The following is a 15843-nucleotide window of genomic DNA, read 5'->3' on the forward strand; positions in this document are numbered from 1 at the left end:
TGGTTTTAGTTTGACTTCATAATGTATACTTAAAGTAAACCTTATTTTTATTCAAAAAGTGTTACAGTCTGCAAGAAACAGTATTTGGTCTCTCAGCAAGAAACAAACTTTATTTACAGAGTATGACTTAAAATGTAGTCCCTGTTTTTACAAAGTACTTTCCCTAAGCCTTGTAGCCCTAATGGCATGTCTTGAAGCTTCCCCAAACTGTGACTGTTTCATCAGGGCTCCAATGAACTCTTCGTTTTGAGCCATGCTTTTAGTTACAGACTTATGCAGCAGCTTTATATGCAACAAAGGAGGTGAACTCGCATCACAAAATATTGCATAGAATGAAGTATCTTGTGCATGCTGCAAATGACTGATCCTAATCCTTTAAAAATGTAAATGACAGCATCAGCTATTAGGACGAATCAATTTAAAAGTTCCTGAAGGGTCAGGAACAAACCACTTTTCCCATAGGTCAGTGTGAACACTAGGGTGATCCCAAGGCTTGTATCTTCCATTCCAGTGAAGTAACTTGGCTTCATGAAGAAAGTGCTCTGAGTACCTGGCATCTGGACTCCAGCCTATAGGGGGGGAAATTAGATAGATTTTTATAGAGCCCTTACTGGAAAACTCTTCACTCTTTAAACAAAATAGTGCAGCTCTCCTCCATTTCATCATAAACACTTGCTTAATGCTCTGTCATTTGCAGCACCATCCCATCCATGTCTACTCAGAAGTAAGTCCCATTGAGTTCAGCAGGACTTGCTCCCAGATAAGTGGGCATAGGATTACAGTAAATACTTAACTATGGCTTGTTCACTCTCCACAGCTATATTTAAATAATTCCAGAAAGCTGTACCTGTGCACCATAAAGGAACTTTACCTGTGTACCAGGATTTCATCTCCCTGCCATGCCCCATTTGCCCCATCTGCACCACAGTCTTGGGAGAACAACAGATTTAATTTGCAAAGAAGAAATCTGATGTATGTGCTGTCTCTTACAGTCTGCCCAGCTTCAAACTATACAGGTGCAGGAAAGGTAAAGGTACGCCTGACTGTTAGGTCCAGTCACGGATGACTCTGGGGTTGCAGCGCTCATACAATATTCTAAGGAACCCTTAAAGGCCTTTTGCATTTTTGTTTCAGCTTGCACAACTCGAGTCTCAAACTTACCTAGATGTCGGATATGCCATAAAGGATTAATATGTGAATATTTCTCATGGAATACAATGAGCATTGGAGAAGTGGCCACACCTCCAGCAAGAGTGCTGCTGTACAGATTTTCTCTGGAAAATATATCAATGGGAATTGAAAGATCTGGTTAGAATACCTTTTCAATGAATAGCATGGCACAGCACAATTCATTTAGATGAGAAGAGCTTTTGAAATAGTTGTGTAACTGAAGCTTAGGATTCCTTTTAATTTAAGATTGCAAGTCTGGAATATTGCATGAAAGTATAAATGCTATCATTGATAAGCTCTCTGAGCATATTCCTTTCTTCCAAAAGGAAGCTGATTTAATTTTCTTGCATTTATAACCTGCTTCTCTTCTATCTTGGAACCAGACCCAGACCTGCTTAGCTTCAGGAAGCTGGTGACTTCATTTGCCTTTAGACAATACCCTGGGGTGGCTTTAGTCTGCTACATCATTGACTTGAAAACTGGGCTTTTTGTGATGATACTGAGATTTAAAAACAAAAACAAAAAAACATCAGAATCGATCCAGCCTACAACTTGTATGTAGCGTACCATCCTCCTAGGGTGCATATGAGAAAGCTATCACATTGATCACCTTTAATGATCCATTCAAACGCTGAGTGTATTGCTGGCGCAAGCATAACACCCAAGCTAGCCTGCTGTGAACACCAAGCAGAGAATTTGCAGTGTGTATGCTAGTCCACACCAGACCCAGGAAGGATATGAGAGAGAGAGCGTGCACTGTTTATACATACTCTACATTTTTCTGCATCCATTTTTCTAATTGCTTTGTGATTCGTTGGTGCTTCCATTCCGTCATATTTGCAACAATGACACCAGGATTAAAGGAACATGTGCTGGGACTTATGCCAAGATCTCGGATTGTTTGTTTTCGGTAGTCCAGAAACCCCATATAGGTATTCTAGGGGGAAGAACAAGACATGTGATTACTATAAATTAACCTAGATATTCTCAAAAGTTTATAAATGTGAGTGGTACTAGCTCATTCCATGTCCCAGGTTTTCAGGGCAGGTGTTGGTAGTGGAGGAAGAGAACAGAAGACATGTTTGTAGACTTGGGGAGGCAAGTTTATTAGCTTGTATTTATTTTTATTTTATTAGGATTCATATCATGGTGGGTCACAACAGATTGAAAGACAACATTATGAACATGGAAAATAAAATATAATTGCAGAATCCATTGCTTGATGCAGGTATTAAAGAGTCACACAGGCTATGCAGCCTGAAAGTCAATTAAATAGCTCATTCCCATTGTGCTGATAACACCTTGTGACAAGCACCTCTGATTTTCTGCAGGCTTTTTATGGAGCTCTCCCCCAAGATCTCCAGGTTTCTCAGCCTGCCTCCCTCATACCAGTGGAGCACCAGAAATCCATTTTTTCCAATGCCCGCCCCCTCAGGTCCCAGAGATTAATGTGAAGAAGACGTGGGAAGAAATATGAACTCAGGAGAATGAGTCGGGAAATACATGAGTTTTTTTGTGCTGCAAGGACTTCTTACCTGCATTCCGATGCTTCTCACAATTTCGTGAGTGGAAGGCAAATCACAGTCATCCGAAAAAGCTGCCGCATGCCCACGGGCTAGTTTGGTGTCATACAGATCTTGGATGTCACCTAAAGAAAAGCCAGGCTTATTCAAAAGCCCCATAAGTCTGTACTCATTACCTTGTTAGCTGTCTTTACCGTTCACCCGTTTCTGATGCAAAAACCTGCTACCCTCGAAGGATTTCAGTGTGTAGCATTCAGGGCCAGCTTTAGCAGATGTGGTGCCAGGGTGCAAATATCTGCCCAGCGCCCCCAAATTACCATGGATAGTGTTGGGGTGGCCGTAGCTGTGCACTGTCAGCCATCGGGGGGCCCAACTCTCCCCCATGCTGCTGCAGGAGAGCAATCCCCACAGAGGCTTGGGAGTGAAGTTGCACCCCTCCCAAGCCTCTGCGGGAGGAGAGCGCAGCTTCCCTCCCAAGCCTCCTCGGGAGGAGAGCGATCCCCACAGAGGCTTGGGAGGGAAGCTGCGCACCCGCCAGCCTTAAGGTTGGCGGGACACAGCTTCCATCCTAAGCTGCTGCGGGGATCGCGCTCCTCCCGAGGAGGCTTGGGAGGGAAGCTGCACGCCTGCCAGCCTTATGGTTGGGGGGGGCGCAGCTGGCGCGCATGAAGGAAAAGTGGAGGCTGCCAGCAAAGACGCGCCGCTCCCCCACTTGCTGGGGCGCCCCTGCAAGGCCGCTGCCCTGGCGCGATGCACTACTAAGCCCTATGGGAAAGATGGCTCTGGTAGCATTACTACCTCTGTTTTCAAAATTTGGGGCACAGGGTTGAGCAAAGGAATCCATTCCAGATCTCATTTTTGGTGATGATAGACCTACAGAATATAGGCTTTGGTTGGGATTTTCAACCTCCTAGGGCTTATTTTCTGGACAAACAACTTACCTTGCACAATCACATCATCGTCAAGATATATCACTTTTTCATGTTCGTGAATAAGCAGAGGGAGGTAAAACCGCACAAAATTTAGCTGTTGAAATTAAAAAGGGAGTCAGCAAAGTAGAAAACATAAGACATTCAACGTTATATTTCATATGCCCAGTTTAAAATATTCATCATTCAAGCAATATCCTGTTGGGGGTAGAGTGCATTCTAATAACACATAATGCATAGGGGTTTGTCTGTGTGTTTTGCTGGTTTAAGTTATAAAAAATAATGTTTCTTGGACTCAAACCTGCCTGAAAAACACGAACCCTCCAATCCTCAGTGGTGGAGGGAAAGCAACCAGCCTTTGTGTTTTCAGAAAGCAGGAGTTGCCATTGTTTCTTTGTCCCAGCATCACTCACAGGTGTGTGATCAGATGAAGGCAGTATGCAGCAGAGATTTAGGTCACTCCCAGTCAATCTTTTTGATATTTCAGGCTGATTTGGTTGCAGGGAGATTGGAGGGGCTTTTCTGGATGGGGTGAGGGTGTGCTCCGTTATGCTCTCTGTGTGCACTTGGGCAGAGAGATGGGGCAGAGAGAGAGAGAGAGATGCGTGTGCAGTTTGTGTATGTGTGATCTATGTAAGACACAGTGGGAGAGATGCATTTGGGAAGAGAGTGAGGGAGATATGTATGTGTGGCTGTTTATATGTGAAATGCTTAAGTCTGTGAGAGAGACACAGAGATGCACGTGTGTCTGTGGCTTGTATGTGTCCAGGGAGTGTGTGCATGCACACACGCTGTATGTACAAGAGACCATGAATGTGTATATTTTTCCTGGTCCTCCCTACCGTTATTAGGCAGCAACAGCGCTGCCTAATAGTTTTCCACTACCAGGACCAGAAGAACACAGATAACTTCCCACCGCAAACAATGAGCTGGTTGGGAAGGGAGCAGCAATGACTGTACTCCGCTCCTTTCGTGTTATGCTATGTGCCCCAGGGCAGATATTTTGCGACTGGTGCCCACAGAAATTTGAAATGTGCCTGCTGGCCCAAAAAGTTTGGAGATCCCCATTCTACAGGCGTCTGTATACTCACAGGTTGAAGTAACTCGGGCCGTGCTGCATCTGGCCTCATTTTCCCTTTTAGCACCATGGGGTTGAATTCCACAATTTTAAACCTTATATCTTTAAGCTTGGAATTTTCAATCCACTTTCTAGATGCAAAAGAGAGAGAAAAAGGAATATATGACAGAACACCTTAAGCAATGAGTGTCTTTGTTGCATCCCTTGCTGCTCATTCTATCCCCTTATCCCTGGTCATATTGTCCACTCCATTTCTCTACACACGGTACTTTTTCTGGAATACGGTGGAATATGGAATAGTGGGAGAAAATATGATGGGCAATTTCTAAGCCCTCCCAAACTCTGTGCTCCAAATGGCATTCTTCAGACACCTAAAGTGTCCAGCGTTTCAGCTTACTGGTGTGACCTTCCATATGGAATTCCAACAGGTCCTGGGATGAAGATATTTGATCTTCCGCCCCTTGCTCAGCTGGCTCACCAGTATACTAAGCATTAGGCATAGTTTTGCCCTGCATTGTCACATATTAGCACGTGAGCTGAGGAAACAGCTCATTGTCTTTTGACTGCTTAGACAGCATCCCAGCAGGACTCCTACTGCTCTGCTTCCTCAGCCATTCCCACATGGGGCATCCAACAAGTTACATGGCTCTTCAGCTGCCGGATCCTAAGCACAGGATTGAACCCTGTATTTCCCCATCACATTATTTTCACCTGATATGCGGAATGCCATTCTTTAGTCCAACTACGTAGAACAAGACATTGGAATCAGTGTTGCTGTAAATGCTGCTGATTGCTGCTATCGCTGCACCCATTCTGCCTGCAGCAGCACATATCACCACAGGGATTTCTTCTTCCATTTCCTCAGGGCTCTCCAAATCAACTGGTAAGAATAACAACAAAAAGAGTAACAACCACCACCATATGTGTTATTACACACAATTTATATCGTTCTGCTACAACTAGCACTTTATCGAAGTCCCTTAAAGAGTGGGGTAGAGAGTAGTGTTCACAGAATAATATAATTTTAGGGCTAAGAGGGACCTCAAGAGGTATCTAGTCTTCCTGCCTGCAATGCAAGCATGTTAGCTAAATAATCCCTGACAGTGTTGCTGAAAGTCAGTTCTATCTGAGTATCTAAGTTTGTGGAATTCACTGCCCTTATATATTAGGCAGGCAAGTCTTCTGTGTTTAGTTTAAGATGCCGCTTTAAAACATTTTTATTTACACAAGGTTACCTTGCCACATGACCCTGCTTTCTGTTGTTCTGTTCTTTGCTTCTTTATGCTTTTACCTTTAATTTCATATTGATTTTATGCACACCACTTTGAGAATATATTTTTTATTGATTTAGTGGTATAGAATGTATGTATGCATAAATAGATCAACAAACAAACAAACAAACAAATAATAAATAAGGCAGCCTAAATGAAATTGGCATGTTTATCTCCTAATGTGCCACTTGGGTTTGTTACATTTCGTATACCTGATGTTCCTGGCTGCTGTATTTCCTTCTGATATTGTATCTGCGCTCACACCTATGCAAAAGTTACTTTCTTATCCCATGTAAGAACATCAGTATAAGGAAATATGGCAACTAGGCCTGAAATATTGTCAGCCACCAAGAGCTGAAAAACAATATCAACAGGGAAAGTGACAGAAGTGTGGGTTCTATTATCCTGTATTACAAACAGAAATTATTCAGTCTTGGCAATGTACAAAAAGAAACAGATTCTAACTATAGGGGCCTACCTGGATCATTCTTGAGCATGGTGGATGGCATCTTGTGAACTTTATTATATAGAATAGCACAGAGAGTCAAAACAAGAAGGAACAGTAGGATCTGATTAACTGAAATGGAAAAGAAGCTGGTTAATAATATTATATTCACAGTAACAATCCTTAGCATGTTTACTCAGAATTTGATGGGACTTTAGTGTATTTCAGCCTGCAACTTGACAGTGCAATCTTATTTGCTCAGAAGTATGGTCTTGATGAGGTTTACTCCATTGAGTAAACCTCGATAGATTTCCTACATATAATAAAAACGTAAGAGTATCATCACACTACAGTTTGCTTGGCCAAAGACAGTTGGCACTGCAAACTACAATATGACAAGAGGCAGTGGATGAGTAGCCCAGGACAGCCATAGAGCGATAGCTATAACAGGCCACAGCAGCACCCCAGCAGCCACCTTGCTCTGCTGGCTCCTGGCTCCTCCACCTGCCGGGCCTGGGGCCCCTGCCCCTGAGCATCCGGACCCCCAGACTTGCCAGTGCTGCCACTGGCTACCTTCTTCCTCACCAGTCTGTTTCGACTGCCACCAATTTGGAGCATGGGAAGGCGGCTGGCCTGGTAATCTGCTGCTATTGATTAGCGTGAAGAGTCAGCCAGGATGGGGTGGCAGCAGCTGATTCTCAGACCAGCAGATGGCCATTTCTGACCTCCTTCCCTTTCTTCTCCTGCTACTAGGCTGACTCATCATCCCACTTGGAAGCAGCAGCATGAGGTGGAAAGAGGAAGGTCTTAGCTTCCTCAGTGTGCTATCGCAGGTCCTGATACTGAACACCAGATGCTGCTCACTGTTGCCTTGCTGCCAACCTCTGCAACCATCTACGGACAACGCTGCAGATATTCAAAAACTTTTCACCCCCCTACCACTAGCAGGGACTCCTCTACAGACTTCAGTTCCAAACCAGGGATCTAATTATTTAAATCAACTCCCCGCCCCTGAAGGTGTCTTACTTTTTCGTAAGAGAGCCATACGGTCCTTTCTTTTGGTCTCAATCTGTGGTCGAAAGAAGAAATAGGAGACAAAGATCAGAAGGTGAAAATAATTCACATTTAGTCTGTACTAAATGTTACTGGCTGAAACCCCAATAACATTAGGTTTTTCCTTTGACTTGAATGGAAAACATCTTACATCTACCCAGCAGAGGTAGAGGTGCATTCCAGGAGCAAATGCAATGCATTTAACCCTCTGCCATTCAAAAAAATTAAGAAAAGAACATAACTTGGTCTTATTCTTCAATACAGAGCCACAAATGTGAAGTGGTCCTTTTTGAAAAGATGTAGGAAAGACGTGAACATCTTTCTGAGCCCTCACTGTGGTGCAATACCTACCACATCTGCTTTCTTCCAATTCATGCAAGGTTACTCTATATGGGTTGAATCCATTACCCTCACCTGCACAATCTTCTTGTTCCTCTGTTATATCCCTTAATATAAACCATGGGGCAGAATGGTCCAGCTTATGGCCTGACTATATATACCTGAGCTGTGAGATTGATACATGCATTTGTTTTGACTTGATATATCTACACTTGAACCAATTTCTATATTGTCTCTGTATACAGCAAAACTTGAGCTTATGTTAGTCTCAGCATGAGTCTGAGAACGGTACCATAAGGGGAGCTACAACTTTGAGTGGGGATTCTGAGAACCAGCCACCTTTCTTTTGATAGTTATGCACAGTCAGGTAACCCCTATATCTGTCATATATCTAGACATGTAGAGGATCTAACTACAGATGCCATATAGCTTGAGGACTGCAATGGCACACTGGATTAACATATCTATAATTTGTTGTTGTTGTTGTTGCTTAGTCATTTAGTCGTGTCCGACTCTTCGTGACTCCATGGACCAGAGCACGCCAGGCACTCCTGTCTTCCACTGCCTCCCGCAGTTTGGTCAGACTCATGTTCGTAGCTTCGAGAAGACTGTCCAACCATCTCGTCCTCTGTCGTCCCCTTCTCCTTGTGCCCTCCATCTTTCCCAACATCAGGGTCTTTCCCAGGGAGTCTTCTCTTCTCATGAGGTGGCCAAAGTATTGGAGCCTCAGCTTCAGGAGCTGATTTCCTTAAGAATGGATAGGTTTGATCTTCTTGCAGTCCATAGGACTCTCAAGAGTCTCCTTCAGCACCATAATTCAAAAGCATCAATTCTTTGGCGATCAGCCTTCTTTATGGTCCAGCTCTCACTTCCATACATTACTACTGGGAAAACCATAGCTTTAACTATACAGACCTTTGTCAGCAAGGTGATGTCTAATAGACGTTCATAAATGTACCAAGCAAACACATACAAATATGTAAACCACATGTCTGAAACCTACAGAAAAGTCCTGAAACCATTTTCTCTCTCCCAAAATGACCTCAAATACTTCTCTGCAAGGTCGATGGAAAATGGAAATCTACCCATTGCCTCTTTCACAAATCCTGTCTAAAGGGCACATTTAAGATATGAATAGGGTATAGACCTGTGACCTGGATTCAGGAACTGAGTAGTTATCACAACAAAAGAGTGGCCAGGATGCCCAGGTAATCCAATCAGGTAACCCGGCAGATAGGAAGAAACAACACACCCAGATTTCCGCCCCTTCTCTGATGTATTAAGGGGGTGGTATTGGCCCACACCCCTTCTGTGATGTATGTATGATGTTTCTGGCGGTGGTCTTGGACTTCAGGGCGGGCAATTTAAAATGTCTATATAAGGGTTTGCGCGCATGGCTTGGGGTCCCTCCCCCCTCCTGCGGGGGGGGGAGCACCCTGTTGCAACAGCTTTAATAAAGATCAGGCTTACCAGCTGCTTTGCTTCTCAATATTCTCTGGTTGGTCTCTGTTATTTTCTCCTACCGATAGAGAACCTACAAAAGGATGGGCTCTTGGGTACCTCATAAAGGAAAAGGAGCATTTTTTACCCTCATAACAAAGTCAAAAGTTCCCCAGAGAACAACTCCCCATAGAACAACTTCCCTAAGGCTGGACCCCCACATAGTTCCATTTAATTCTTTAAACTCTTTCCTTTGCCTCTAGCAACCACTCACTTTGACTAAGTTCTGTAAAGGGGAAAAACATGGGGGGATCATGAAAGGCCTTCACAAGACTGAATAATGCCATCTGTGCTTATAGAGGCCTGTAGTTGTGAATCTCAGCTTTGTGTCTTATCTACAGAGTAGGTGCTTTGGAAGAACTGTGCTTGGAAATAATTGCTCGGGTCTGTGTTTACATTGATTTCAGCTATTTAACCAGCATCAGATTCAGCCACCATTTAAAGGAAATAAAAAATTACTCAGAGATGGCATTACTTGCCACAGCTCTAGCCATAAAATTATGATTTTTTTTTATAATTCTCATTTGAAAAGTTTTTTATGATCCTATATTTGATTTTCTATAATAAGATGATATTGTCTCTTATGGTGATTCATCAATACTGTAAATGCATGTTCCCGAAATCTGTAGAGATTTTATTCCTGAAATATTGCAGAAGGAAAAATTAAGCTTTCTGTTGCAAGGAACTTATCAGTTCACAACTTAGAAGGTAGCATTCCTTTTGCAGTGAAGGCCTCCAGCTTTACCCCAAAATATCTGGAATCCATTTCAGACAAATGTGGTGATTCTTAGTTTTAAGGGCATAAATTCGTTCCAACATGTATCTACTTTTAAATTAATCAATAATGCTTACTTTTTTAAAGCTGTTATAGTAAAAACAAAAGCAATATATGTTAGCTTTATATGGATTTTAAATCTTTTATTTTGTTCTATTTTCCTAAATTCTATTTTTTTCTGACTCTCTCTTTCTTTGTCACACACACACACACACACAGAGAGAGAGAGAGATGAAGTAATTCTCATGGGGGTTGTCCAAAAAGAAAGGATAGAATTTGGGAGGGTTTGCTCACCACCAGAATAAACAAATAAATCCCCGTGTGGAACAGTGCTCTCAGAACTGCATACACAACCAGGTTTCAGTAACATGCACAAAGAACTAACTCATTTTGATCCAAGAAAATATCATATATCTGAAACCTCTTTTTTGGCATGCAAGAAACATGCATTTTCCATTTTCAGGCACGGAAATTCTACTCAATAATTACTGTAAGTAAATAAAACGTCGCTGGTGTCCCAAACCATCTGCAGTCATTGAAGCTACAAGTGTTTTCACACCAAACAACCTTAATCTGTGTAACTTGCACCAGATTCTAAAATCTAGGATCTGAACTTTAGGAGACCCATAGTAAAAAACACAGCGCTATTTGTTTAATATGTGTAAGGGGGGGGCAGGAGTTTTCATTTTTGGAAAATGAGATTATGTCAGCTCATTGCTTTTAATACATTTACTGGAACACTTGGGAAATGGTTACTGAATATTGACAATCTCCAGACACAATTGCAAGATCGTATGACAAAACTAGAGAGTGCAGCGGGGGGGGGGGGGGGGGAGAGAGAGAAACGGAAATTGTGACTGCCATAATTTCCTGCAGAATTAAATGTTTTACCTTTCAAAGGCAGCTCGGCAGTAGGGAATTTTCTCCAGAAAGAAATAACTGCAAGGCAAGTTCCCTAGGTAGCTGGATGGTCCACTGCTGTAAACATTCACTCCAGAACATCCAATTTCATGGGATCGCTGTTGAAATCCTGCAGTCGAGAGTCTTGAAGGTCCTCTGCAATTCCTGCAAAAGTACTTTGATGGAGAAGTGTCTTTCAAAATTCTTTTGTGGTTGACTTGGGACTGCTTTTTCTTTCCTTCCTTTGCTGCTACGTAGCTACCCAGAATCCAGACCTTGCCCTGCTGGAGTTTATGTGGAGAGAGCCACATAAACTGCTTCCAGATGTGCTGAACGATGCGGCTCCAGAAGTGGCGGACTTTCCTCCTCCCACTCTTGGTTGATCCTCATCGGACAGAAAATTCCAGAGAGTGGAAAAGAAGAAACTTCAGCAGCAGTTCTGAGCTCAGATTACAGTTGCGCTTAATGCTGAGCTTTGGTCGTCGTGAACAGGCAGCATCTTACCAGTTGGAAGGAAGCTCAGCTGAAGGACAGGGAACTGTACTTATTGTTTATGAAATAATAATCTATACCTTTAAAGCATATCCAAAGCACATTCTTTCAATCAAAGAATTCTGGGCACTATAGTTTACCCTCTGTAGCTGCAATTCCCAGCAACCCTTAACAAACTACTGTGTCCAGAATTATGTGAGGGAAAGAATGTGCTTTGAGTGTGAACCCAGCCTACGTGCATGCTGTTCTTGGGGTGGTGGGGAACCACATATGGGGAGATGGGTATTTCATTCAATGTATAGCATATATGTTCATAAATAGCTCAGACTAGATCCTTAAGTGCAGTGGCGCCTGCCTTGCAGAACATGCGCCCCATTGAAGTTAAGCAGACACCAGCACTGTACACAATTTCTCAGAGGCTAACAGCACTATGGGCCCAAGCCTATGGAAGTCCTTCCCACCTGAGATAGACAGGCACCCTCCTTGGTTAACTTTAGGTTCATGACAAAGACTTATTATTATTTTAAGGTAGTGTTTGTGTTTTATTATTATTATTTGTTTATTCTCTGTATGGTCATTTTTATGTATACTGCTTAGAAATGTTAACGATTAAGTGCCTTAGATAAAAATCAATAAACTTTTTTTAAAAAATGTTTCCCAATATGAACTTACACAGATTTTTTTTTTGTTGGGAACTGTTTTATTGATTTATTTTTACTCGCATATTTTTTTTATTGTTGTAGATCACTATGGTATTCTGTAATGTTTATAAATATTCCAAAATGAACAAACAGCTGTACATCACAGAACGAAGGAAGCAAGCAGAGCATAGTTAATTTTTGGGACACAGTGAATAGTGCGCTGCAGACAAAACCTGTGAAGATTCAGGTAGGATGCACCAGTGGTTGGAGCCAGGGCCAGGCAGGTGCTACCTCAGGCAAAGAACAAGATGGCACACCATTTACAGATAGGAATGGAATTATCTGTCAATTTCAGTTCTCACAGCTTCTAATTTTTCCAGTCTTAAATTCTGCTCATGAAAATTATTCAGCGTGGATTTCTCCTAATAAAGACATTTTTGTATGCAGTTTTGACCAATGTACACATTTTTACAAGCTATTTTCCCCAGTATAATGCATTTTGGGTGTTATTTTCATTTTTACACACTTTCACCTAATATATGCATTTTTAAAAACATTGGTTGGTTGGAGAACTGCAACATAAAACTGGGTAAGTGTCAATTTTGGAGGATACAGTAGTTATGCTTTGGTTCTCATACTGGTTCAGAAAGTGCAAATTTGATAAATGTGGCTTTAAATGTGAATTGAATAAACCCCTCCCCCCATTCCAACAGGTGGTATACAGGCCAGGCCATGGTTAACATAGGTAGTGGGAACACAGAGGGGGAAAGCCAGGGAAATGTTGGCACTGTCTCCCAGCAACCAGACTTTGCCTAATGGTAGGGAGCTGGGTGGAAGTCTCTCTCGCTCATTCCCCTGGTAGAAAGAGCTCAGCTGAAAGGAAATGGGCATAGGCATGTTTTCCACATCTTCATTGAACCAACATGATCTAACATGTTACCAGGCCATACAAAGCTCTCCTTGCTGCTTGCCAGTGCCAGTGCAGGATCAATTAGCTTTAAACATAACAACGTATGACCTAACAAACAGCTGTTTATGTCCACCCTTCTGAAAGTGAACAGATAAGACCTGACAGATGCATCTGGTGGGAAAAAGGATCAGCCCAAAGCATGCATTGGCTCCTGAAAGAGGACTGTGGTCAAAGACCAAAAATAAGTAAAGACTGACTGCCATCAAAGTCAGAGAGAAAGGGAAGGAATAGTGATAAAGACTCTCCTCGATAAACCACTTGAATGGCTTCCTAGCTTCCACAATGGAGGTAGGTTTCCACTTGTGATTCTAACTCATAATATTGCTCTGAATTCCAGGAATAAATATATGTGCCTTGTTCACATCTAGGTTAATTACAATTTTCTCTATACAGGCCTGTCCTTAAAAGTGTTCAGAGTGCATTAGCTAGGTTTTACCATGACTGTTTGTTTCCAAGATCAATTCAAGGTACCTTGTTGTTGTTTAGTCATTTAGTCGTGTCCGACTCTTCGTGACCCATGGACCAGAGCACGCCAGGCACTTCTGTCTTCTACTGCCTCCCGCAGTTTGATCAAACTCATGCTGGTAGCTTCAAGAACACTATCCAACCATCTCGTCCTCTGTCATTTCCTTCTTCTTGTGCCCTCCATCTTTCCCAGCACCAGGGTCTTTTCCAAGGAGTCTTCTCTTCTCATGAGGTGGCCAAAGTATTGGAGCCTCAGCTTCAGGATCTGTCCTTCCAGTGAGTACTCAGGGCTGATTTCCTTAAGAATGGAGAGGTTTGATCTTCTTGCAGTCCATGGGACTCTCAAGAGTCTCCTCCAGCACCATAATTCAAAAGCATCAATTCTTTGGCGATCGGTCTTCTTTATGGTCCAGCTCTCACTTCCATACATCACCACTGGGAAAACCATAGCTTTAACTATACGGACCTTTGCTGGCAAGGTGATGTCTCTACTTTTTAAGATGCTGTCTAGGTTTGTCATTGCTTTTCTCCCAAGGTACCTTGCTATACCTTTAAAACTCCAGATGGCTTGGAGTCAGGATATCAAAGGACCTTCCCAATTTAAAAAACAACATCACACTGAGAACCTTGCACAAGGTCGTGGTCTTTGTTAGCTGTCAGAGGTGCAGTGATGGGAGCACAAGGGAAGGCCTTTTCAGTGATAACAACCAGGCTTTGGAACACACTGCCTTTGGAATCTCTCCTGTCCCCCTCCCCCCCATCTGCCCTTTTCAAAGCTTAAAGTTGAGATGCACTTGTTCCAGCATGTTATGCTGAAGGCAGGATTAAAATATTTTAATGAATAAAAATTTATAAACGGTGGTTATCCCTCCCATGCAGTTTCCTACAGTCACTTTGGTCCCCACAGCAATGTAAAAACTGAATGCAAGACTGTTTGCTGTTAAATGAAAGTGCTGTCTGAAATATCATACCACATGGATGTTCCCTAAAGTAATATATGCAGTAGTGGGTGCATTGTAGCAAAGTATGTATACACACAGGCTGTGAGCACAGTGTGCTGTGAATGTGTGTTGGCACTTTGCAGCAACACGGATATCTGCCCCTTCATACAAAGGCATATGGAAGTGATTGGCATAATTTTATATAATGCATTGGGCAAGAGTGCACACATCTGATGCCAGCTGCCATTGTGCAGGCAATGCAGATCAAAGTTCCAAGTATCTCTCTCTCCATTGTATTACTTCCTGCCAGCTCATCTGACTGATTGCCCTGTCAGTCAGTGCAGCACATGTGAGGCAGCTGTTGCCCTAGGCAAGCAGGCACTGAGGACAAGTTATCAGATTCTAGGGAGCACATCTTATCTCCAGACAAACTAGGCCACATTTTCTTCAATCTTTAATTCCTTGGAAAAAAGACATACGTACTCTATCTAGAAACACCATTTCCCACAGCTCCTCGTGTGATAAGGAAAATTGCACTCTGCACTTGCTCAGGGGCATTTTCAACAGTTCTCCATGACTATTTATTTAGGACCCCTCTTCTGCTCATAAAGCATCCAGACTGGCCTACAACACAGATGAAATAGCAGCACAGTTAAAAACAGGATCACTGTAAAACCATAAAAAAACACCCAACGACAAATATTGCAGAGTTGGGTGCTGACAGTGGTAGCAGATGCCGAGACTGAGCTTTAGCACATTAGTTTTACCTCATTTCAAAAGCAAGGGTTAAGAGCTTTTAAAAGTTTTTAAAAATCACATTGGTCCCCTTGAGGGGGAGAGGTAATTAAATGAGTAAGGGTCTTGAGGCTGGGGTATTGTACCCCCCCCCAAAGAAAGGTGATAACCCTAAAGGGAGAAATGAGAAGTCCTCTTGGTGCAACAGATAAAACTGTGCACAAATAAGTGATTTTTATTATCGACAACACATTCATAACAGTGATAATAACACGAATGAAAATGAAGCATTACAGTTATAAATCTTTTTTCTTCATGCAACGGACTCTTTAAAAAAAGGTTTTTATTTATACTTTTCAAGTTGATACATTTCATTAGTTTTACAATCAATTTAACATTTCAAAGTCTGACTTCCTTCACCCTCTTTCTGTTTCTTAAATTTATTTTTTAATATCGACTGCATATCCAAATTCATTGAATTTGCTCGTTTAACTTAATTAATTTGCTCATTTGATTTAATTAAGCAATCAAGATAACAAACTTTTCATATAAAAGAATGGAAATGGTTCACTGAATAACCCGCAGTTTCATAAGAGTTTACATTTAAAGCGGAAAA

General features: G+C 42.2%; 1 protein-coding gene across 2 annotated transcripts; it reads right to left on the reverse strand.

Moving 5' to 3' along the window:
- Positions 1 to 26: 26 nt before the first annotated feature.
- GLT8D2 (glycosyltransferase 8 domain containing 2) lies at positions 27 to 11391 on the reverse strand. 2 transcript variants are annotated; one of them, XM_083462076.1, is made up of 11 exons: positions 10975 to 11391; positions 9279 to 9342; positions 7443 to 7485; positions 6450 to 6548; positions 5412 to 5580; positions 4714 to 4831; positions 3635 to 3719; positions 2706 to 2818; positions 1941 to 2107; positions 1162 to 1274; positions 27 to 569 (listed from the first exon to the last, which is right to left on the reverse strand). In XM_083462076.1, the coding sequence occupies exons 3-11, from the start codon at positions 7459 to 7461 to the stop codon at positions 397 to 399; spliced, it is 1056 nt and encodes a 351-aa protein (XP_083318202.1). In that variant the 5' UTR covers positions 7462 to 7485; positions 9279 to 9342; positions 10975 to 11391; the 3' UTR covers positions 27 to 396. The 2 variants fall into 2 exon arrangements, with proteins under 2 accessions (XP_083318202.1, XP_083318201.1); XM_083462075.1 differs by lacking the exon at positions 9279 to 9342 and having other exon boundaries at positions 10975 to 11384.
- Between the last annotated feature and the right edge of the window lie 4452 nt (positions 11392 to 15843).

This window comes from Podarcis liolepis (assembly GCF_965112155.1).
Source record: "Podarcis liolepis genome assembly, chromosome: 10".
Taxonomy (NCBI): Eukaryota; Metazoa; Chordata; class Lepidosauria; order Squamata; family Lacertidae; genus Podarcis; species Podarcis liolepis.

Excerpts from the sequence above, each read along its gene's own strand:
- GLT8D2 (XM_083462076.1), bottom strand. Across the intron at positions 4,832-5,411 it reads AATGGCATTCCGCATATCAG|AAAGTGGATTGAAAATTCCA; the intron begins GTGAAAATAATG and ends TTTTGCATCTAG. Across the intron at positions 2,819-3,634 it reads CGATGATGTGATTGTGCAAG|GTGACATCCAAGATCTGTAT; the intron begins GTAAGTTGTTTG and ends GCTTTTCTTTAG.